The following is a 15,047-nucleotide window of genomic DNA, read 5'->3' as shown; positions in this document are numbered from 1 at the left end:
GTGACATACCAAAATCTAATGAAAAATTTTGAGTCGTGGAAAGTTATCTGTATTTCGAGATGTGCGGATGTTAAACGAGTTTCGAAAGGAAGGAGGTCAGTGCCAAGTTTCCAACGGTGAAACAAATACCGACATGTCGGTTGACAGATATTATTTATTATAAGCCTTATATATTGTATGCCAGTACTAGGCTCGAACCTCCGATATATAACTATATGGATGCAAATTACTCTGTTACTGATAATACTGATCCACCGATTTTAATGTAATGTAAGCGTTCTGGGTAACACTTCGCAGTCGTAGACTGATATGCGATGATGTACTAATAATGCACGTCGTTACTCGTTTCGTAAAGTATTGTCCACTTCGGATAATTCCCAGCGATGCACCATGCTCTTTGTCAAACAACCGCAGACAGCCGCGTACAAACCGCCAAACGCTGGACCCGGACCCTGGGGTGCCAAACCGTTCTCACTGATATTGCAAACGGACCGAAGCAGCTCAGTATCGTATTTGCCGGAGGAGATCATTGCCCTGAGCCTCGGCTCATAGTCATGCTTGAAGGGCAACTTGCCCGTTAGCATTGTATACATGGTGACGCCGGATGCCCAAATGTCGGCACTCGGGCCCAATGGAGGAGGGCATGGGTCAATGAGCTCTGGCGCAGCGTAGGGCAAAGAGCCAATGTGCGAGTGCGGTTCCACAGCTTTTGTTGCGGCGTCATGCTCTTCGGAAGTCCCGGACCGGCCAGTTTTGTCGAGCTTGCTACTGCTGCCAGCAGGGGAAGCTTGCTTCCATACACTCGACGAGGACATTGTGGTGCTGGTTAGGGATGGCCCATACTGCTTGGGAAAGGAAGTAATACCCAATGGCGTGTCATCGTGGGTTTGTTGCTTGCTCCTGATTATCTTTTGTAACTTCGTCAATGGCTTTAATACCCCTTGTGAAGAGGATTTGGACAGCGAAGGCCGCCGTTTGTTCTTCAAACCCTTTCTCTCAGCGGGAGAAAAATCCATGCCTTCGTCAGGGCTGTAGAGCTCCTCATTATCGTTGCGCGGCTTGCCGTACTGGCAACTCATGCCAAAGTCGCATAAGTATAGTTTCCAAGATTGTGATCCTGTCTTCTCTAGGAGGCAGTTTTCAAGTTTTACGTCGGCATGTACTATGTACTTAGAGTGCATGTATTTTAATGCCGATATGAGCTGGAGTGCTAGTGCGATTGTGAGCTTGCACCTCTGGTCCAAAGGGATGGTGCTACCGTCACTTTCACCCCAGGTGCTCACTAGGTCATACAAGGTTCCATCCTGGATTTTTTCAGTCAAATAATACGCCGCATAGTCTTCCTCTTGTTTCCAATTGATCAATTCTAATATATTAGGGTGGTGGAGCTTCTTCCAAATGGCTATCTCCCTCAGGGCATGCTCTTTTACTTTCTGATTATTTTTAAAACGAACTATTTTCATGGCGTGGGAAGCCGGAGGCTGTGACTCACTCGGGGAAATCACAAAACTCTGCTTTACGTCATAGCAGTCGCGTATCATGCCCCATGCGCCAAATCCAATGATTTTCCCTAGGCGGTGACCAAGTACGATAGAACCACGCTCATCGGGCTTGAAAGACGCAGAAGAGGGGGTGAATGAGCTGAGATATTGCGACGCCATGGAGCCGTGTCGAGAACGGCGCGAACCATGGTTGCTCAGGTGGGTGAAGCTGCTGCTGCTTACCAGACTATATTTCTTGAAGACAGACATGATGGCTTTGTAGTCCTTGTCCGGCGCTATATCCATCAATATCTTTTTCCTTTGCGTATACGGGAGAGAGAGGAAGTCGTCCGGTATCTTCCTAGTGATTGCCCTGATGTCATCCTGTGTAAACTTGTCCCCTATGGAGGTCGCTGAGCTTATCGACAGAAGAGAGCCCCATTCATACATGGAACGGTGTTTGGCTTTGGACTCTAGGTTGCTCGGTGAGAACACGCGTGACCCTACACGGTTGCCTAGCGCCTTGTTCAGAGTCAGCAGCGAGTGCGCCGCGCTCACCGGAGATTTGCCGGTCGAGCTCGGGAACGGAATTGGCGAAACCTGTGCGTGACTCGACTCAATGATCATCGACGAAGACGCACTGTCCAGATTGAAGTCGGACTCGTCTTCGGACCACAGCTGGTAGCGCGTCATGGGCATCTCCTCCTTGAGTTCCTCCGCCTGCCAAGCCTTCACTGCCGCCGCAAAGTCCAAGTCTGGCACGTACTCGTCCTGCATGTCGCCCCACCGCACAGACCCCGCAGACACAGACCCCACCCCCTCGCACCGAGGCCGCGTCTCCTCTTCGTGGTAATATAGTGGCCGGTACTTCCAGTCGTCAAACATCCGCTTGCCCGTCACCTCGTTGAAGTTCGACCGCTCAGTCTCGGAGTACACCCGCACCAACGTCTGCCGCGACCCAGACTCCTGCTCCATGCGATATATCTTCTTTGGCTTGAAGTATATGGTATCCTCGTCCTCGTCGTTGTGCTCTCCTCCGTCCGACCCTCCTTCGTCCGGCGGCCCTGCTTCTCCGGATATCAGCGTGTCCACCGAAACCCGCTCCGCGAAGTTTCTCTGCAGCAGAGTCGGAGCATCGCGCCTCTTCAAGCCCGGATTCACATTGTACGTGTTCGACATAGCAGCATCCCCGGTCTACTCCGTCTGCTGCGGCCTGCTTGTGATATGCTTTTTGTAACTGCGAGGAATCAGGGGACGCCAGGCCCGCCGGCGTGAAGCTTTTATCGCTGCGCAGCGGGCTTTAAGGTCTGCCCGTGTCCACGTGACTAGCACGTGATATGCACGTGATCCATTATATTTGCTATACGCTACACACTAGTTGTTGACGCGCTCGAGCTCCTCGCGGCCGGCTTTGGTGTACAGAAACTCGTTGTAGTCCCTGCAGTTCGCCCACCAGGCGTAGTACAGCCCGAACGGGATGATCACGTACAGCGCCTGCGCGCGCACGCGCCGGAAGGTGTTGAACACCGCGTTGTGGAAGATGCCCGCAAGCGGCTTCTGCGCGTACGGAGAGACCGCGTACGAGGTAATGTACTTCTGCTTGGGGGAGCCCATAGACCCCCACCAGCCCATGTATGCCTTGCCGTGTGGACCACCCATCTTGTCGCGCTGAGTGGGAAGAAGAAGAGTGCGGCGGGCAGCGCTCGCTTTAGCTTGGCTGGCGGCGAAATCGCGGCCTGTGATTGGTTCGTGCAGTGGGACGTGGAATTCGGATTACGTACGCAATATAGTCGGCGCCAACGCCCAGCGCAAGCGGCTAGCGAAGAGGCCTAGCAGAGAGAGGGTATGGCGCTACGGCGGCTACTTCTTTCTCCTGTACACCTTGTCCAAGAAGGAGTACAACACCTCGCGGCGGAAGCCACGTGATTCGTCGATCTCGCCGATGCGCTCGCGCAAGCGGGCGGCAACCTGCTCCTCGTAGCGCTCGTAAACTTCCTGGAGCTTCAAGTCGTAGAAGATCTGCTTGCAGCGCTGCTCGCACTCCGGGTCCTTACGGCCGTAGTTCTCGTCTAAGATCTTGCGCTGCTCGGGGGAGCAAAGCTTCAAGGCCGCGTTGATGACCCAGGAGCACTTGTTGTCCTGGATGTCGGTGCCGATCTTGCCGATGTCCTCGGGCCTGCCGAAGCAGTCCAAGTAGTCGTCCTGGATCTGGAAGTACTCGCCGAGTGGAAGCAAGACCTCACGGGCCTGGGCGAAGTCGCGCTCGTCGTTGACGCCGGCGGCGTACATGGCCAAGGCGACGGGCAAGTAGAACGAGTAGTAGGCGGTCTTGAAGATCACGATGTAGGAATGGCGCTGCAACGAGAACTTGTTCAAGTCCACGATAAACTCGGGCGCGGTCATCAAGTCCAACAACTGGCCGACTTCCGTCTGGAACGTGACGTCGTGCAACAACTCGAGAAGGTCCACATAGTAGGGCTGGTCGCGGAAGTTGCGCTTCAACAAACAGTAGATGGCCGCTTCCAGCATGAAAGCATCGTTGATGGCCATGTCGCCCACCTCCTCCACACGGTACCAGCAGGGCTGACCACGCCGGGTGATCGACTTGTCCATCATGTCGTCGGCCACCAAGAAGTACGCCTGCAACAACTCTACGCACCACCCCAAGAGCGCTACGCGCCTGTATTCGTCCACCGGCAAGTCGAGCGGCGACTTGCAGTTCTTTAGGATGACGTACGTGTCCACAACAGAGAGGCCGCGGTTCAACTTACCACCTGGGGTGTTGTAGTTCAACGACTTCTCGTACCAGTCGATAGCGTCCTGGGGGATCCCGTACTCGCGCAAGGACTGCGTCAACTGTGACACCAACGATGGGAACTCGTCCACGAACTTCTTCCTATTGTCTTCCTTAGTCATTTCTGATGTATGCGCTTAGAGTGGCCGCGATGTAAGGCTAGGCTTGTAGGATACTTCTGACAGCGTACTGACACCCACTATCTCCAAGTCGAATTCTAGCTAGCTGAACTTGAGCTGACTTTGCGATCGTTGCTAAACCATGCAATTCGTTTATATATCAAAAAAAAAATCTCATCGCAGACCACAAGTAACAAATTACTATGAGAACTGCCAGCTCTTTGTGGTAGCCATTATCTTATCTAACACATAGTCTGCGCAGTGACAAGCCATATCTGACGTAGAGCTAGTTACGGCGCAATGCGGCGCAGATATGTTTGTGACAGATCTGTCGCGGTTTGCAGCGTCGGTACATATACATACAGATGCGAAAATTAGTGTCTTCTAGAGCGCTTGCTTTTGCCCGGGCGAGGCGCCTTGCCCTTCATCTTGCGAGTGGAGAAGTCGGTCATCTCGGCGGAGGACTGGGCATCGTTTTTGCGCTTGAAACGCTTGAGGCCGCCCTGGCCGTACTTGGCGTTCTTGGCCTGGCGCTTGGCGCCGGCCTTGTGAGGCTTCTCTGCGGCGGCGTCTTCGACGCCGACGGCAAACGCATCGTCGTCAATGTCGTTGTGTTTGCGCTTGGTGCGCAGCGACTTGATCTTGTCGAGGGTCTCGCGCTTTTCCTTCTGGCGCTGCTGCAGCGTGGCGACCTGGACCTGCTTGCCGAACTTCTTGAGCTGGCGCTGCTTGCGGGCCTCCTCGCGGGCCTTTTTATCACTTGCTTCCTTGACCAGCTTGGACTTCAGCTTGTCCATGTGCTCGTCTGTCTTGACCATCTCTGCAAAGTAGTCCAGGGGACGCTTGAACGGCACGCGTAGCGCGGTGAGCGCGTCCCGCGCCTGCACCACGGCGTCCAGAGATTGCTTGTAAAATGCCAGTTCGCGCTCCGTGTCGTCGTAGATGTCAGTGATGCCTGCGTCGGCGTTGGCGGCCGCGGTGACGGTCTGGTGCTCCTGGAAGGAATGTTTCTGCCATGGCAGCTGGATACGGGCTAGGGAGTCAGAGATGGCCTTTGTGTTGTTGATGGTGACCTTCTGGTGAGGCACGACGTCGGCGTCCGAGTCGAACTCCACATCTGACAGCGGCACGTCCTCTTCAGATCCGTCCTCCGCCTCGTGCTCTTCCACAGAGCGCGCCTCGGCGAACTCGTCCTCGGATTCCGACTCTGAGTCGCTGCGCGCCAGTTTATCCAGGTCCAGCGATGCAGGCGCTGCTTCGGCGGATTCGTCACCCGACGCCTCCTCCTGCTGTTCCTCCTGTTGCTTCTGCTGTTGCTTCTGCTGCTTCTTCTGTTTCCTCCGCTCCTTCCGGGAAAGCGGAGTTGTGCTAGCGTCTACTGGCGCGACGTCCTGCTGCTTGGCAGACCCAGATTCTTCTAGGGACTCATTGGCTTGGCCCGCCGATTCATTACTTTGCTGTGTGTCCGCTTTCTTAACGTTGTTCTTCTTCTTTGGCCGTTCCCCCTTGACTGTTTCCTTATAACGGGAGAGTAGCTCCTTCAACTTGAATCCCTTTGCCATGATGATAAAGGCTTGGAATGGTCTACACGTTTGGGAATGGTAACTTTAATCCATACAGTTTAATGTAGCTCATCTCATCGCGTAGGCTAAAATTTTTCGAGTCCAAAAAAGAAACGATTTGTTCTATATACATCATTTACAACGTAATATCAGGATAGATGAGTACTACTACGCTCTCAGCGCGGGTTCACACGAGGCCTCTCTCTCTTAGCTTGGCGTATAACTCCGGCTCTATGTACTTCTCTAGTGTGGGCCCATTGTTGCTCTGGTATCCTTCTGAAGACAGCCCCTTGCGGCGGCGCGTTTTCATGACGAAATCTCGACTTAAGCTATCCATCGGAGCTGGCTTGAGCTTTGGTATGACGGCTTCTTCGTCCATGACATCACCCGGAACCTTATGCCAAATTTTGTTCCAGAAATGCATTTGGCACATTGCGCCCCCACTCGTCGCGAGACGGAGATCCGTTTCGAAACCCACCGATTCAATTACTGGCATCTGTCCCTTAACCTCTATGAGCGGCGTGCCCACAATTGCCTCGATCTTGTAAATGCGTGCGCTGCGGCGTTTAGCGAACAAGTTTTTGACGATGGAGGCCAGGACCTCGTGCACAACAATATCAACCTCGTAGATAGGCTCTAGAATGACTGGCACGGCGGTCAGCAGCGCGATGTAGCAGGCGCGGCGGACGAGTGCCACGAGCTGGATAGACGATGATGAATGGTCGCCCTCGATCTGCAAGTCTAGCAGCTTAAACTGGACCCCGTATATGGGCTCTTCTGCAAGCGGGCCTTCCCGTAGGGCCCATTTAAAGCCCTGGAGGATATGGCGCATGACGGCGTTCACCAAACCCTTGTCGACTTCGTCCGGGAGCGTGTCATCCAGGAAGACGTTGCAGTTGTGGAACGACCGCACGCTGCGGGCCGCCAAGGAATCCCATCCATAGTCATTTCTTAGTTTCCTGGCCAACGTCTTCATGTCCTGGAGTTCCGAGCTCACCAGCTTACCTCTTGTCAGGTCACGAATGAGCTCTTGTTGAAGAGGCTCTGCGCTTATGACAAGCTTGATTTTACCGTCCGGCGAAGATACCGGGATGGCTGCGAAGGACGTATCGCTACAACCTTCAGAAAACTTCACAAGGGGCATGGAAACCTTGATCTCGATCTTGGCGCAGTTCTGTCGCAGATCGTACAGGAGTGTGTCCAGGTAGAGTTCTCCCGAACCGAAAATGACTTGCTCTCCTGTTTCTTCGACCTTGATCACAGCACCAGGATAGAGTTTATGAACTAGATTGAGCCCGTCGAGCAATTTCGGCAGCTCGCTCGGCACTTGCGGCTGAACGACAACTTTGAAGACAGGCTCATTGTAGTAGTCGATGAGCGGGAAGCAGACAGCGGGCCCTGTGAAAATCGTGGCGGACTTGGTATAGTATTCGTCCAGACCCTTCACCAGCACAAGCTGTCCTGCAGAAGCATGCGTCACAGGCAAAATATACCTCCCCCCTAGAAGTGCAACCTGCCCGACCTGTACCTTAGTTATTTCATCTTCTTCAATAGCAGATACGTCTTGTGATTCATTTATCACCGACACGAAATCTTTTGCACGGAGTTCGCCACTGTATATACGCACTAGGGACCAGAGTTCACCGCCATATTCCATGAGCTTTAGAACATGTGCAACAGTACCGTCTGCATTCACAGGAAGCTCCTTCTGAGACTTGTAGGTCGAAGGTTGGCCATGCTTGACAATAGCATCGATCAACCCCGTTTCGTCACCAAATACGCGCCCCATGACCATCTTCAGCAGCGGTACTTGGTCGACATCCGGCGGTATATCGCCGAGGGATATTCCTAGTTCTTGGTGTAGCAAGCGCTCAATATCGCTCGGATCTTTGGACAGGGTGTGTGTGATAATCTTGTATAGCGGTTTCAGAACGAATTGCACAAACGTGACTTCGTTCTCAGGGTTCGGGTGAAGCGAGAACTGGCCCTTGTGGAAATAAACACGTCCCCACAACCGCTCCACCAATTCAGAGGACCCCGCTTGCAGTTTCGGCGCGTAGTAGTATTTTACAAACTCCTCCAGCGTGAAAGTAAAACCGAGTTTCGAAGATGCAAACAGCACGTTGCCACGCTCCGGCGAGTACCGCCCTTGAGTGTACGCATTGATCTTGTCGACCAAAGCATGCAGCTTCAGCGAGCAGTCCTTGACTGGCAGCTTCAGCTCCAGCAGCAGCCTGTCTATCTTGTTCAGCACAAAGATCAACGGCAGGCCGAGCCGCTCCGCCCGCTTGATCAGCGATTCCACTACCGATGAGAGGCCCTCCACCACATCGACGACAACAATGCACACGTCGCACGCCCGCATTGCGACGGCTGTCTCGTCCATGAAGTTCACGTGACCCGGCGTATCGATCAGTGTCAGCACGTGCGATTGCCCGCGCCCATCTGCTCCCAGAAACGTGAACCCATTGAGCTTCATGCTCACGCCGCGCTCGATCTCAATCTTCAGGCTGTCCGTGTACTTCAGCGGCTTCCAGCCCTGCCGCATCGCCTTGGACATGTACGGAAGACGCTCGTGCGCCTGCACCGCCAGCAGATCAAGCAGCGAGGTTTTGCCGCTGTGTAGCGCCCCGACCACGCACGCAGCCCGGCACCGCTCCGGCGCGCACGCCAGCTGCATCATGTACTCGCGATCGTACCGTGCCCTCGGCACATTCCTGTCCCGCTGCGTGAACACCGCGGTCTCGACTCGCCGCCGCTCGCTCTCCGCCTTCACCAGCGGCACGCCCAGGCCCTCACGGTCCTCAAGCTCCACCAAAAGCTCCACATCCGGCCCGTACACCGATTCCTCCGCGCGCTGCAGTACAAGGTCCCGCGCCGCCTCGCCGTGCTCATCCGCGCTCTCACGCCTCACTAATTGTGCGCCCGTCTCGCCCGTCTCATCACCGCTGCTCTCGTATGCATCCCCGTGCAGCGGGTTCCCAAACTCATCGTACTGGTCATCGTCCATTCTGCTTCCGCTTTCGCACTAACGCTGCAGTGGCTACCGCACTTCTGCACATCGCTTCCAGGCATTTTGGCATAATTTTCTGCAAAATCTATACATGCATGCTTTCGCAAACAAGAGCACCGGCCAGGGCCAGTCCCAGCCCGCTGTCCAGGTCCGCCAAGGAGCCCCATTCTACTGGCAGAACCTTGGCGTCCTCAGACGCCGGTCACGTGGACCGGTTGTGCAGTGTCGCTGTCTCAGCGACACTGCACAGCACTATAAGAAGATGCTTCTGCATCGCATAGACCACTCTCTGACATGAAGAATGCAGGCTATGCTCTAGAGGCGACGTCTATTTAAACACGTAGCTTGAGCGACAGACCGCTCATCGGTCACGAAGCTGCCTTTCGTAATAAAGAAACTATTAGTAGCCAGCTGGCGCGGACAAAGCTTGCAGTGCCTTTCTAGTCGTAGAAAGGGGACAGAGGTGTCTGAACCAAGCACCGGTGGAAAGAGAACCCGTGCTTTTCCGAAGTGAGAGGAATCTGTGTTTCACAGGACAGCGCTAACAGCAGTGGAAGGGACGGCAGGTGTCTCGCGGAGACAACGGTGACAAAATGGTAGCCGCAGGATATTCGGCGCTTCCGCAGGCGATCAAGGAGCGGATGCACACGCTTCCTAGCAGACTATCGACAAACTTCGGCGGGATATTGGGCCGCGACGACGAGCCAGTGGAGGTGGAGCACTTCCAGTACGAGCAGAAGCTCGACCGGACGCTGTTGAGCAGGCGATCTGTGATCGGGCTTGGGTTTGGATTGATGAGCCCGGTGCTCGGCATGAGTACGACGTTGGGAATTGGGCTTGTGCACGGTGGCCCGCCGACGATCCTCGGGGCGTTTGCGCTCTGCGGGCTCATGAGCTGGCTAACCGCGCTCGCGATTGGCGAGGTGGTGTCGAAGTACCCGATTGAATTGCACGGCAGCGTTGCGTTGTTGGCGCCGGAGCGGTACCGGTTGGTGGCCGCGTACTACACGGGCTGCTTGATTTTGCTGGGGAACTGGGTCATGAACGCGAGCATCCAGTACGCGGGCGCACAGCTAATCATCTCGCTTATTGCGATATCGGGCGATCTGGTGTCGGAGGAGAACCTCGCGATATGGACGGTTGCCGTGTACTTTCTGTCCATAACGGTAACGGGGGTGATAAATGCGAAGTTTGCGAGCTTTCTTGAGCCCATCAACACGGTGTGCATATATTGGATTCTCTATGCGGTGGTGTTCATCGACGTTTTACTTATCCTGTTTCACAAGGGCTCGTTCAGGCCCTTCCTGTCAGCCTTCTCGAACTTTGACAACCGGCTATCTGGCTACGAAAGCATGCTGCTGTCTTTTCTCGTCGGCGGGCTACAGCAGTCCAATTTCACGTTGCAGGGCTTCAGCATGTTGCCTGCGCTATCCGACGAGACGCAGGAGCCCGAGAAGGATATTCCCAAGGGCATGTCCCAGGCGGTGCTTGTTTCGACCGTTTGCGGTGTCATCTACTTAGTGCCGCTCTTGCTGGTGATGCCGTCGCCGGAAGAGGTGATGAGCGATTCGCGAGTCATGGAAATAGTGCTGCTCTTCACCAAGTCTACGCGCTCGAACATAGTGTCTTATTTGCAAGTGATGCTCATTCTCGGAAACCTCTTATTTTCTGGCATTGGCTCCATTACCACTTCCTCCCGTGCAGTGTATAGCATCAGCAGAGACCATGCTATACCATATTATGAATTGTGGTCGTACGTGTCGCCCGGATCTCAGTCTCAGGTCCCGAAGTATGCGGTCTACTTGAGCATGGGTGCTTCCTATCTATTTGGCATTCTTCCGTTAATATCGGGTACGGCGTACAATTCGTTCATAGGTGCCTCCGTCATGTGTTTGTGCTCAGCTTCCGGGCTAGCCGTCATTTGCGTAATGCTAAACGGGAGACGTGGTGTGAAGGGTGCTGCCGTGAAGATACGGTGCCGGCTGGGTTGGCCTGTGAGCATCGTGGTTCTCCTATGGCTACTATTGGTTATGTTCTGCATGTGCATGCCGGTAACTCTCCCGGTGACCTTCTCCTCGATGAACTACACGAGCTGCATCTTTGCCGTCTTCTTGGTAGGCATTGGCGCGCTCTACAACTTATGGGGAAGGTACCATTTCAAGATCCCGCAGATATATGAGAATATCCCGCTCACCTCACGTGGCACTACGGTGTCACCACTCATGCTTGACTCCCCGTCCAAGGCAGAAGACACATTCCTCACGCAGAATTCATTAACGACCGTGGTTGGAGAAGGCTCTGCGGGCCCCAGCCACTGTTAAGAAATTCGGGCATGCATGCACGACGGTAGCCGTGTCCATTTGTAATAAATACGCACCAATACTTAATAACGATTCTATTGCATTATAGCTTCATACTACATAATGTGGCGTGCCGAGTAGGGTGGGTGTCCAGGGCCCAGCACATGCGCGCTAGCTAGCAAAGGTATTGCTCCCAAGAACTAGGAGCACACCGAGACAGCACCACTTGAGGCAGCTGGTCCCGGAGCTATGCTCGCTCTTTATCAATTTCCCGTCGTCATCCTCGTGGTGGTGGTGAGTGTCGCTGAACGCAACCGCAGTCTGAAACATCTGTAGCGCCAGCACGAATAGAAAGCCGGCCGTGATGCTCAGCAGCAACGTCATGTCGAGCTGCACATCGTGCTTGTCCGTATGCTTGAACACAAAATACCCGAAGAGGGCGCCAACCGGCTGCGTGCCCACAGAGAGCGCGGCCGTGAGCAGCACCGCGAGCCACTTCGTGTCCAGCGCGGTGTACAACGGGAGCGTCATCGTGAACCCCTCAATGAAGTTATGCACTGCGAGCCCCAGGAACACCGACAGGCCGAGCCGGCTGTCCTCCATGTCCTCGCCGTTGGTGAAGAATATGATGAAGCCCTCCGGGAACTTGTGCAGCGTGATCGCAACACACGTCTGGATCCCTATCGACAGGAGCTTCGAGAAGGGCGTCGCCAGCACATGCAGGTGCCGCTCCGCAGCCGCGTGCTCTTCGTCCTCACCCGCGCAAGCTGTCTCGCCCGCGTTGCTCGGCAGCCCCGCCCGGTACTGCTCCCGGTACGTCGCCAGGTTCTCCAGGTCGTACCCGATGTTGCTCTCCAGACACACCACCGTCTGCTTGTGTTCGCTCCCGCACGTCGGCGCCAGCGAGTTCACCGTGGCCGTCCGCGCCAGCGGGATGCACGTCGTGCTCCCGTACTGCCGCAGCGACTGCCGCACCGCCAGCGCCCGCTCCTCCGACGGCCCCAGCCCCTCGCCCTGCCCTGTAGACGGCCCTGCCTCCCCGCCCTCGTGCGCGCAGTGCAGCAGGCTCTGGCTCGTGTACCGGTGCACCAGCTCGTTCACCACGAAGCTCGCGCCCACCCCGCCCAGGAACCCGAGGAACTCTGTCACCGCCCGGCCCTTGGCCCGCGGCAGCATCGTGTACATGCTGCTGCACATCATCGCCCCCGCGCTCAACGACAATCCATAGTTCAACACCCGCGAGTTCACGTCCCGCTGCGACGAGCACAAACGCGCTACCACCGGCACCATGATCCCCCCGATCACGCAGAGTGCTGCCGAGAGCGTCGTGAACACCGCCCAGCGCGCGACTTCGAATCCTCCAACATTGTACATCTCACTTGTGCTTCCGTTCTATCTATTCACTCGTTGTTTGCACTGTCTATATCCATGAACTCTCACTGGTAGATGTTTCAAAGACTCTGAATCACTTTGCAGCTGCCGCTCAGTTCATCCTCCTCAATTTGTACTGTTTCTATATACTGTAAAGGTGCCCGTTGTTGAAACAAGAACGTTACCACTACCAGCTGGGCCGTAAAGCACAACAAGAGCTCAGCGGGGACAAACAGTAGTCAGGAGTCAAGAAGCCCCGGAGTTGTATTATAAAGAGGGATGTTGGGCAGGCTACTTCGCACTAACTCGTTCATCGACCTGCTGGGGTCCTTCCCTAACGGCAAAGACGACGGAAAGGGGCCTCAGCCTCACCACGAGGCTACGCCGCCGCCGTCGTCGATGCACATGCCAGACGAGCTCCGGACGCTGCTCTATGGGTGCAGGAAGGTAGAGGGGGAAGGGCGAGGCGGAGAGGGGCGCGGCAGCGGGACGTTCCGGCTGGTGGTGGCGCAGGAGCTGGGGCAGATGATGAGCCGGGACAACTACCAGGTGGTACTGGACTGCGGGGGGACGCGGGCCGCGGTCGGGAGCGGGGGGGCGGAGATGCCGCTGTCGGAACTGAAGGAGTACATATTCGGGTCGCCGGTGCGGCTCAGTGACCGGTGCCGGAGCGACAAGCTGAAGCTGAGCCGGGGCGCGCGCGTGATTGTGGTGACGCGGATATTCTACACGGGGTACGCGGGGAACGCGCGGCGGCTGGCGGTGTGCTGCTGCATTCCGGAGCAATTCCTGACGGTGGTAACCGAGTGCTGGTCGCAGGTTAGCGCGTGGTTCGACGAGGTGCAGGACGTGCTGATGCCGCTGCTGGAGGCGGAGCCGCTGCTGCCAAAAGACCTGCGGGTCAGCGCGCCGGCGCAGGTGGACGTGTTGCTGCACAAGTTCTACCGGCACCTGATTCTGCCTCTGCACGGGTTGCTGGAGACACACAGGCTGTTTTTGTACCCCGCGGACTCGCTGGACTTTGTGACTGCGTGGTTCCGCGAGGTGTTCAACTGGCTGGAGGTGAAGGACGGCCATCGGCTGAAGTTCCTGCCTGCGCTGCTTGGCAAGCTCCGACACGACGCTGCCGCGGAGCTGCTGCACAACCGCAGCTCGCGCATTGTGGTCATGTCGGGCAACGTGACGGTGGCGAACAAGCTCATCTTCATACTGTCGGCCTTTCTTCGCCCGCGCTACTCAGGCCAGGTGCACTACGTGGACGACGGGTTGGCCGCACGCAACGTAGAGCTGAAGGAGGCGCCGGCGGACCCGAAGTACTCCAGCACCATCACCAGCAAGGGCTGGGAGATCCCGCGGAAGCGTTCCCGGTCGAGCGTGCTGAGCAAGTCATCCGACGAGACGTCCTTTGCGCACGTTTTCCTGCCCTCCTCACTACGCAGCACCAACTCGCTACAGTACATTTCCTCGTCACTGAACTCCCAGTACGGCAGCTACGGCTCCTGGTTCAAGAAGACGATCCCACTGGGCCACTCACCACGCATCAACGAATCTCCAGACAACACATTCATGCACCACCACACCAACAGCACGTCCTCGCTGCAGCAGCAGCAGGCTGGCACATGTGCATCTGGCAACAATGCGTCGTCTGTAACCACTTCCACAACGCCCAATACCAACCGGTGGTCGCAGGGCTCGCCTTCAATAAGCGAATATGAGGAATACCCTTGGCTAGGGTACGGAACGGCCCCTTCGGGCGCGCCCTCGAAGTCCAGAATCCAAAAAGTCAACATGCCCAGAAATAGTAATAGAGTTCACGATAAAAAGCTCCTACACGAGAGGTTTGTCAGTATATGCGGCGACGTCCAGGAAGTTGACTTCCATACGTCCCCAGCTACCGAGTCGTACGGCGCAATCCTTGAGGTGCCTATTCTCGAGGAGCTCTCATTCCCCTCGCAGGAACTGCTACCACGCTATTCTTCGTACCTACCCACCCTGGACCCGGCCTTTCAGGTCCAGGCCTGTCCGATTACATCTAATACAGAGCGCAGGCTTGTGGATTGCATGAAGCAGGATCTTCATAACGCCGAATACTCTCGTACTCTGCTCATCTCCCTCCGCTCGCGTGAAATCAAGGAAATCACCATCACAAAGGATCCAAGTACGAAAACGATAGTTCAGCGTACAAAAAAGATATTCCTCAACGGAAAGCCAGGTCATGTGTCCCAGAAGCTACATGAAGAGATTCATTTTGTAGATAACCATTTAACCGCCACCTGGAAGAAATGGGAAGATCCTGTGGAATCCGAGGATAAAACTAAACTATTCATCACGTCCTTTCACGAATTAATGAAATAGGCCTGCAATGTAACGGGTATATTTGTACATAGTACTCAACTATAATTGAGTT

At 55.4% G+C, this 15,047-nt stretch overlaps 8 protein-coding genes across 8 annotated transcripts; 2 read left to right on the top strand and 6 right to left on the bottom strand.

The window, feature by feature from the left end:
* Window positions 1-338: 338 nt before the first annotated feature.
* On the bottom strand, window positions 339-2,660 carry NNK1 (protein kinase NNK1; the record flags this gene model as incomplete). Its single annotated transcript, NM_210095.2, has 1 exon — window positions 339-2,660. The coding sequence occupies one exon, from the start codon at window positions 2,658-2,660 to the stop codon at window positions 339-341; it is 2,322 nt and encodes a 773-aa protein (NP_984741.1).
* Window positions 2,661-2,855: 195 nt separating this feature from the next.
* On the bottom strand, window positions 2,856-3,140 carry QCR8 (ubiquinol--cytochrome-c reductase subunit 8; the record flags this gene model as incomplete). Its single annotated transcript, NM_210094.1, has 1 exon — window positions 2,856-3,140. One exon carries the CDS (start codon window positions 3,138-3,140, stop codon window positions 2,856-2,858), a length of 285 nt encoding a protein of 94 aa, NP_984740.1.
* Window positions 3,141-3,341: 201 nt separating this feature from the next.
* On the bottom strand, window positions 3,342-4,397 carry ERG20 (bifunctional (2E,6E)-farnesyl diphosphate synthase/dimethylallyltranstransferase; the record flags this gene model as incomplete). Its single annotated transcript, NM_210093.1, has 1 exon — window positions 3,342-4,397. The coding sequence occupies one exon, from the start codon at window positions 4,395-4,397 to the stop codon at window positions 3,342-3,344; it is 1,056 nt and encodes a 351-aa protein (NP_984739.1).
* A 371-nt stretch (window positions 4,398-4,768) lies between these two features.
* EBP2 (Ebp2p) lies at window positions 4,769-5,956 on the bottom strand (the record flags this gene model as incomplete). Its single annotated transcript, NM_210092.2, has 1 exon — window positions 4,769-5,956. One exon carries the CDS (start codon window positions 5,954-5,956, stop codon window positions 4,769-4,771), a length of 1,188 nt encoding a protein of 395 aa, NP_984738.2.
* Window positions 5,957-6,143: 187 nt separating this feature from the next.
* SNU114 (U5 snRNP GTPase SNU114) lies at window positions 6,144-8,966 on the bottom strand (the record flags this gene model as incomplete). The annotated part of the gene is made up of 1 exon (NM_210091.1): window positions 6,144-8,966. The coding sequence occupies one exon, from the start codon at window positions 8,964-8,966 to the stop codon at window positions 6,144-6,146; it is 2,823 nt and encodes a 940-aa protein (NP_984737.1).
* A 596-nt stretch (window positions 8,967-9,562) lies between these two features.
* On the top strand, window positions 9,563-11,290 carry TPO5 (Tpo5p; the record flags this gene model as incomplete). Its single annotated transcript, NM_210090.1, has 1 exon — window positions 9,563-11,290. The coding sequence occupies one exon, from the start codon at window positions 9,563-9,565 to the stop codon at window positions 11,288-11,290; it is 1,728 nt and encodes a 575-aa protein (NP_984736.1).
* Window positions 11,291-11,440: 150 nt separating this feature from the next.
* ZRT3 (Zn(2+) transporter ZRT3) lies at window positions 11,441-12,643 on the bottom strand (the record flags this gene model as incomplete). Its single annotated transcript, NM_210089.2, has 1 exon — window positions 11,441-12,643. One exon carries the CDS (start codon window positions 12,641-12,643, stop codon window positions 11,441-11,443), a length of 1,203 nt encoding a protein of 400 aa, NP_984735.2.
* A 276-nt stretch (window positions 12,644-12,919) lies between these two features.
* LST4 (Lst4p) lies at window positions 12,920-14,995 on the top strand (the record flags this gene model as incomplete). The annotated part of the gene is made up of 1 exon (NM_210088.2): window positions 12,920-14,995. One exon carries the CDS (start codon window positions 12,920-12,922, stop codon window positions 14,993-14,995), a length of 2,076 nt encoding a protein of 691 aa, NP_984734.2.
* Between the last annotated feature and the right edge of the window lie 52 nt (window positions 14,996-15,047).

Source organism: Eremothecium gossypii, chromosome V (assembly GCF_000091025.4).
Source record: "Eremothecium gossypii ATCC 10895 chromosome V, complete sequence".
Taxonomy (NCBI): domain Eukaryota; kingdom Fungi; phylum Ascomycota; class Saccharomycetes; order Saccharomycetales; family Saccharomycetaceae; genus Eremothecium; species Eremothecium gossypii.
The sequence above is the reverse complement of the archived record's forward strand: the minus strand, read 5'-3'. Positions and strand labels throughout refer to the sequence as shown.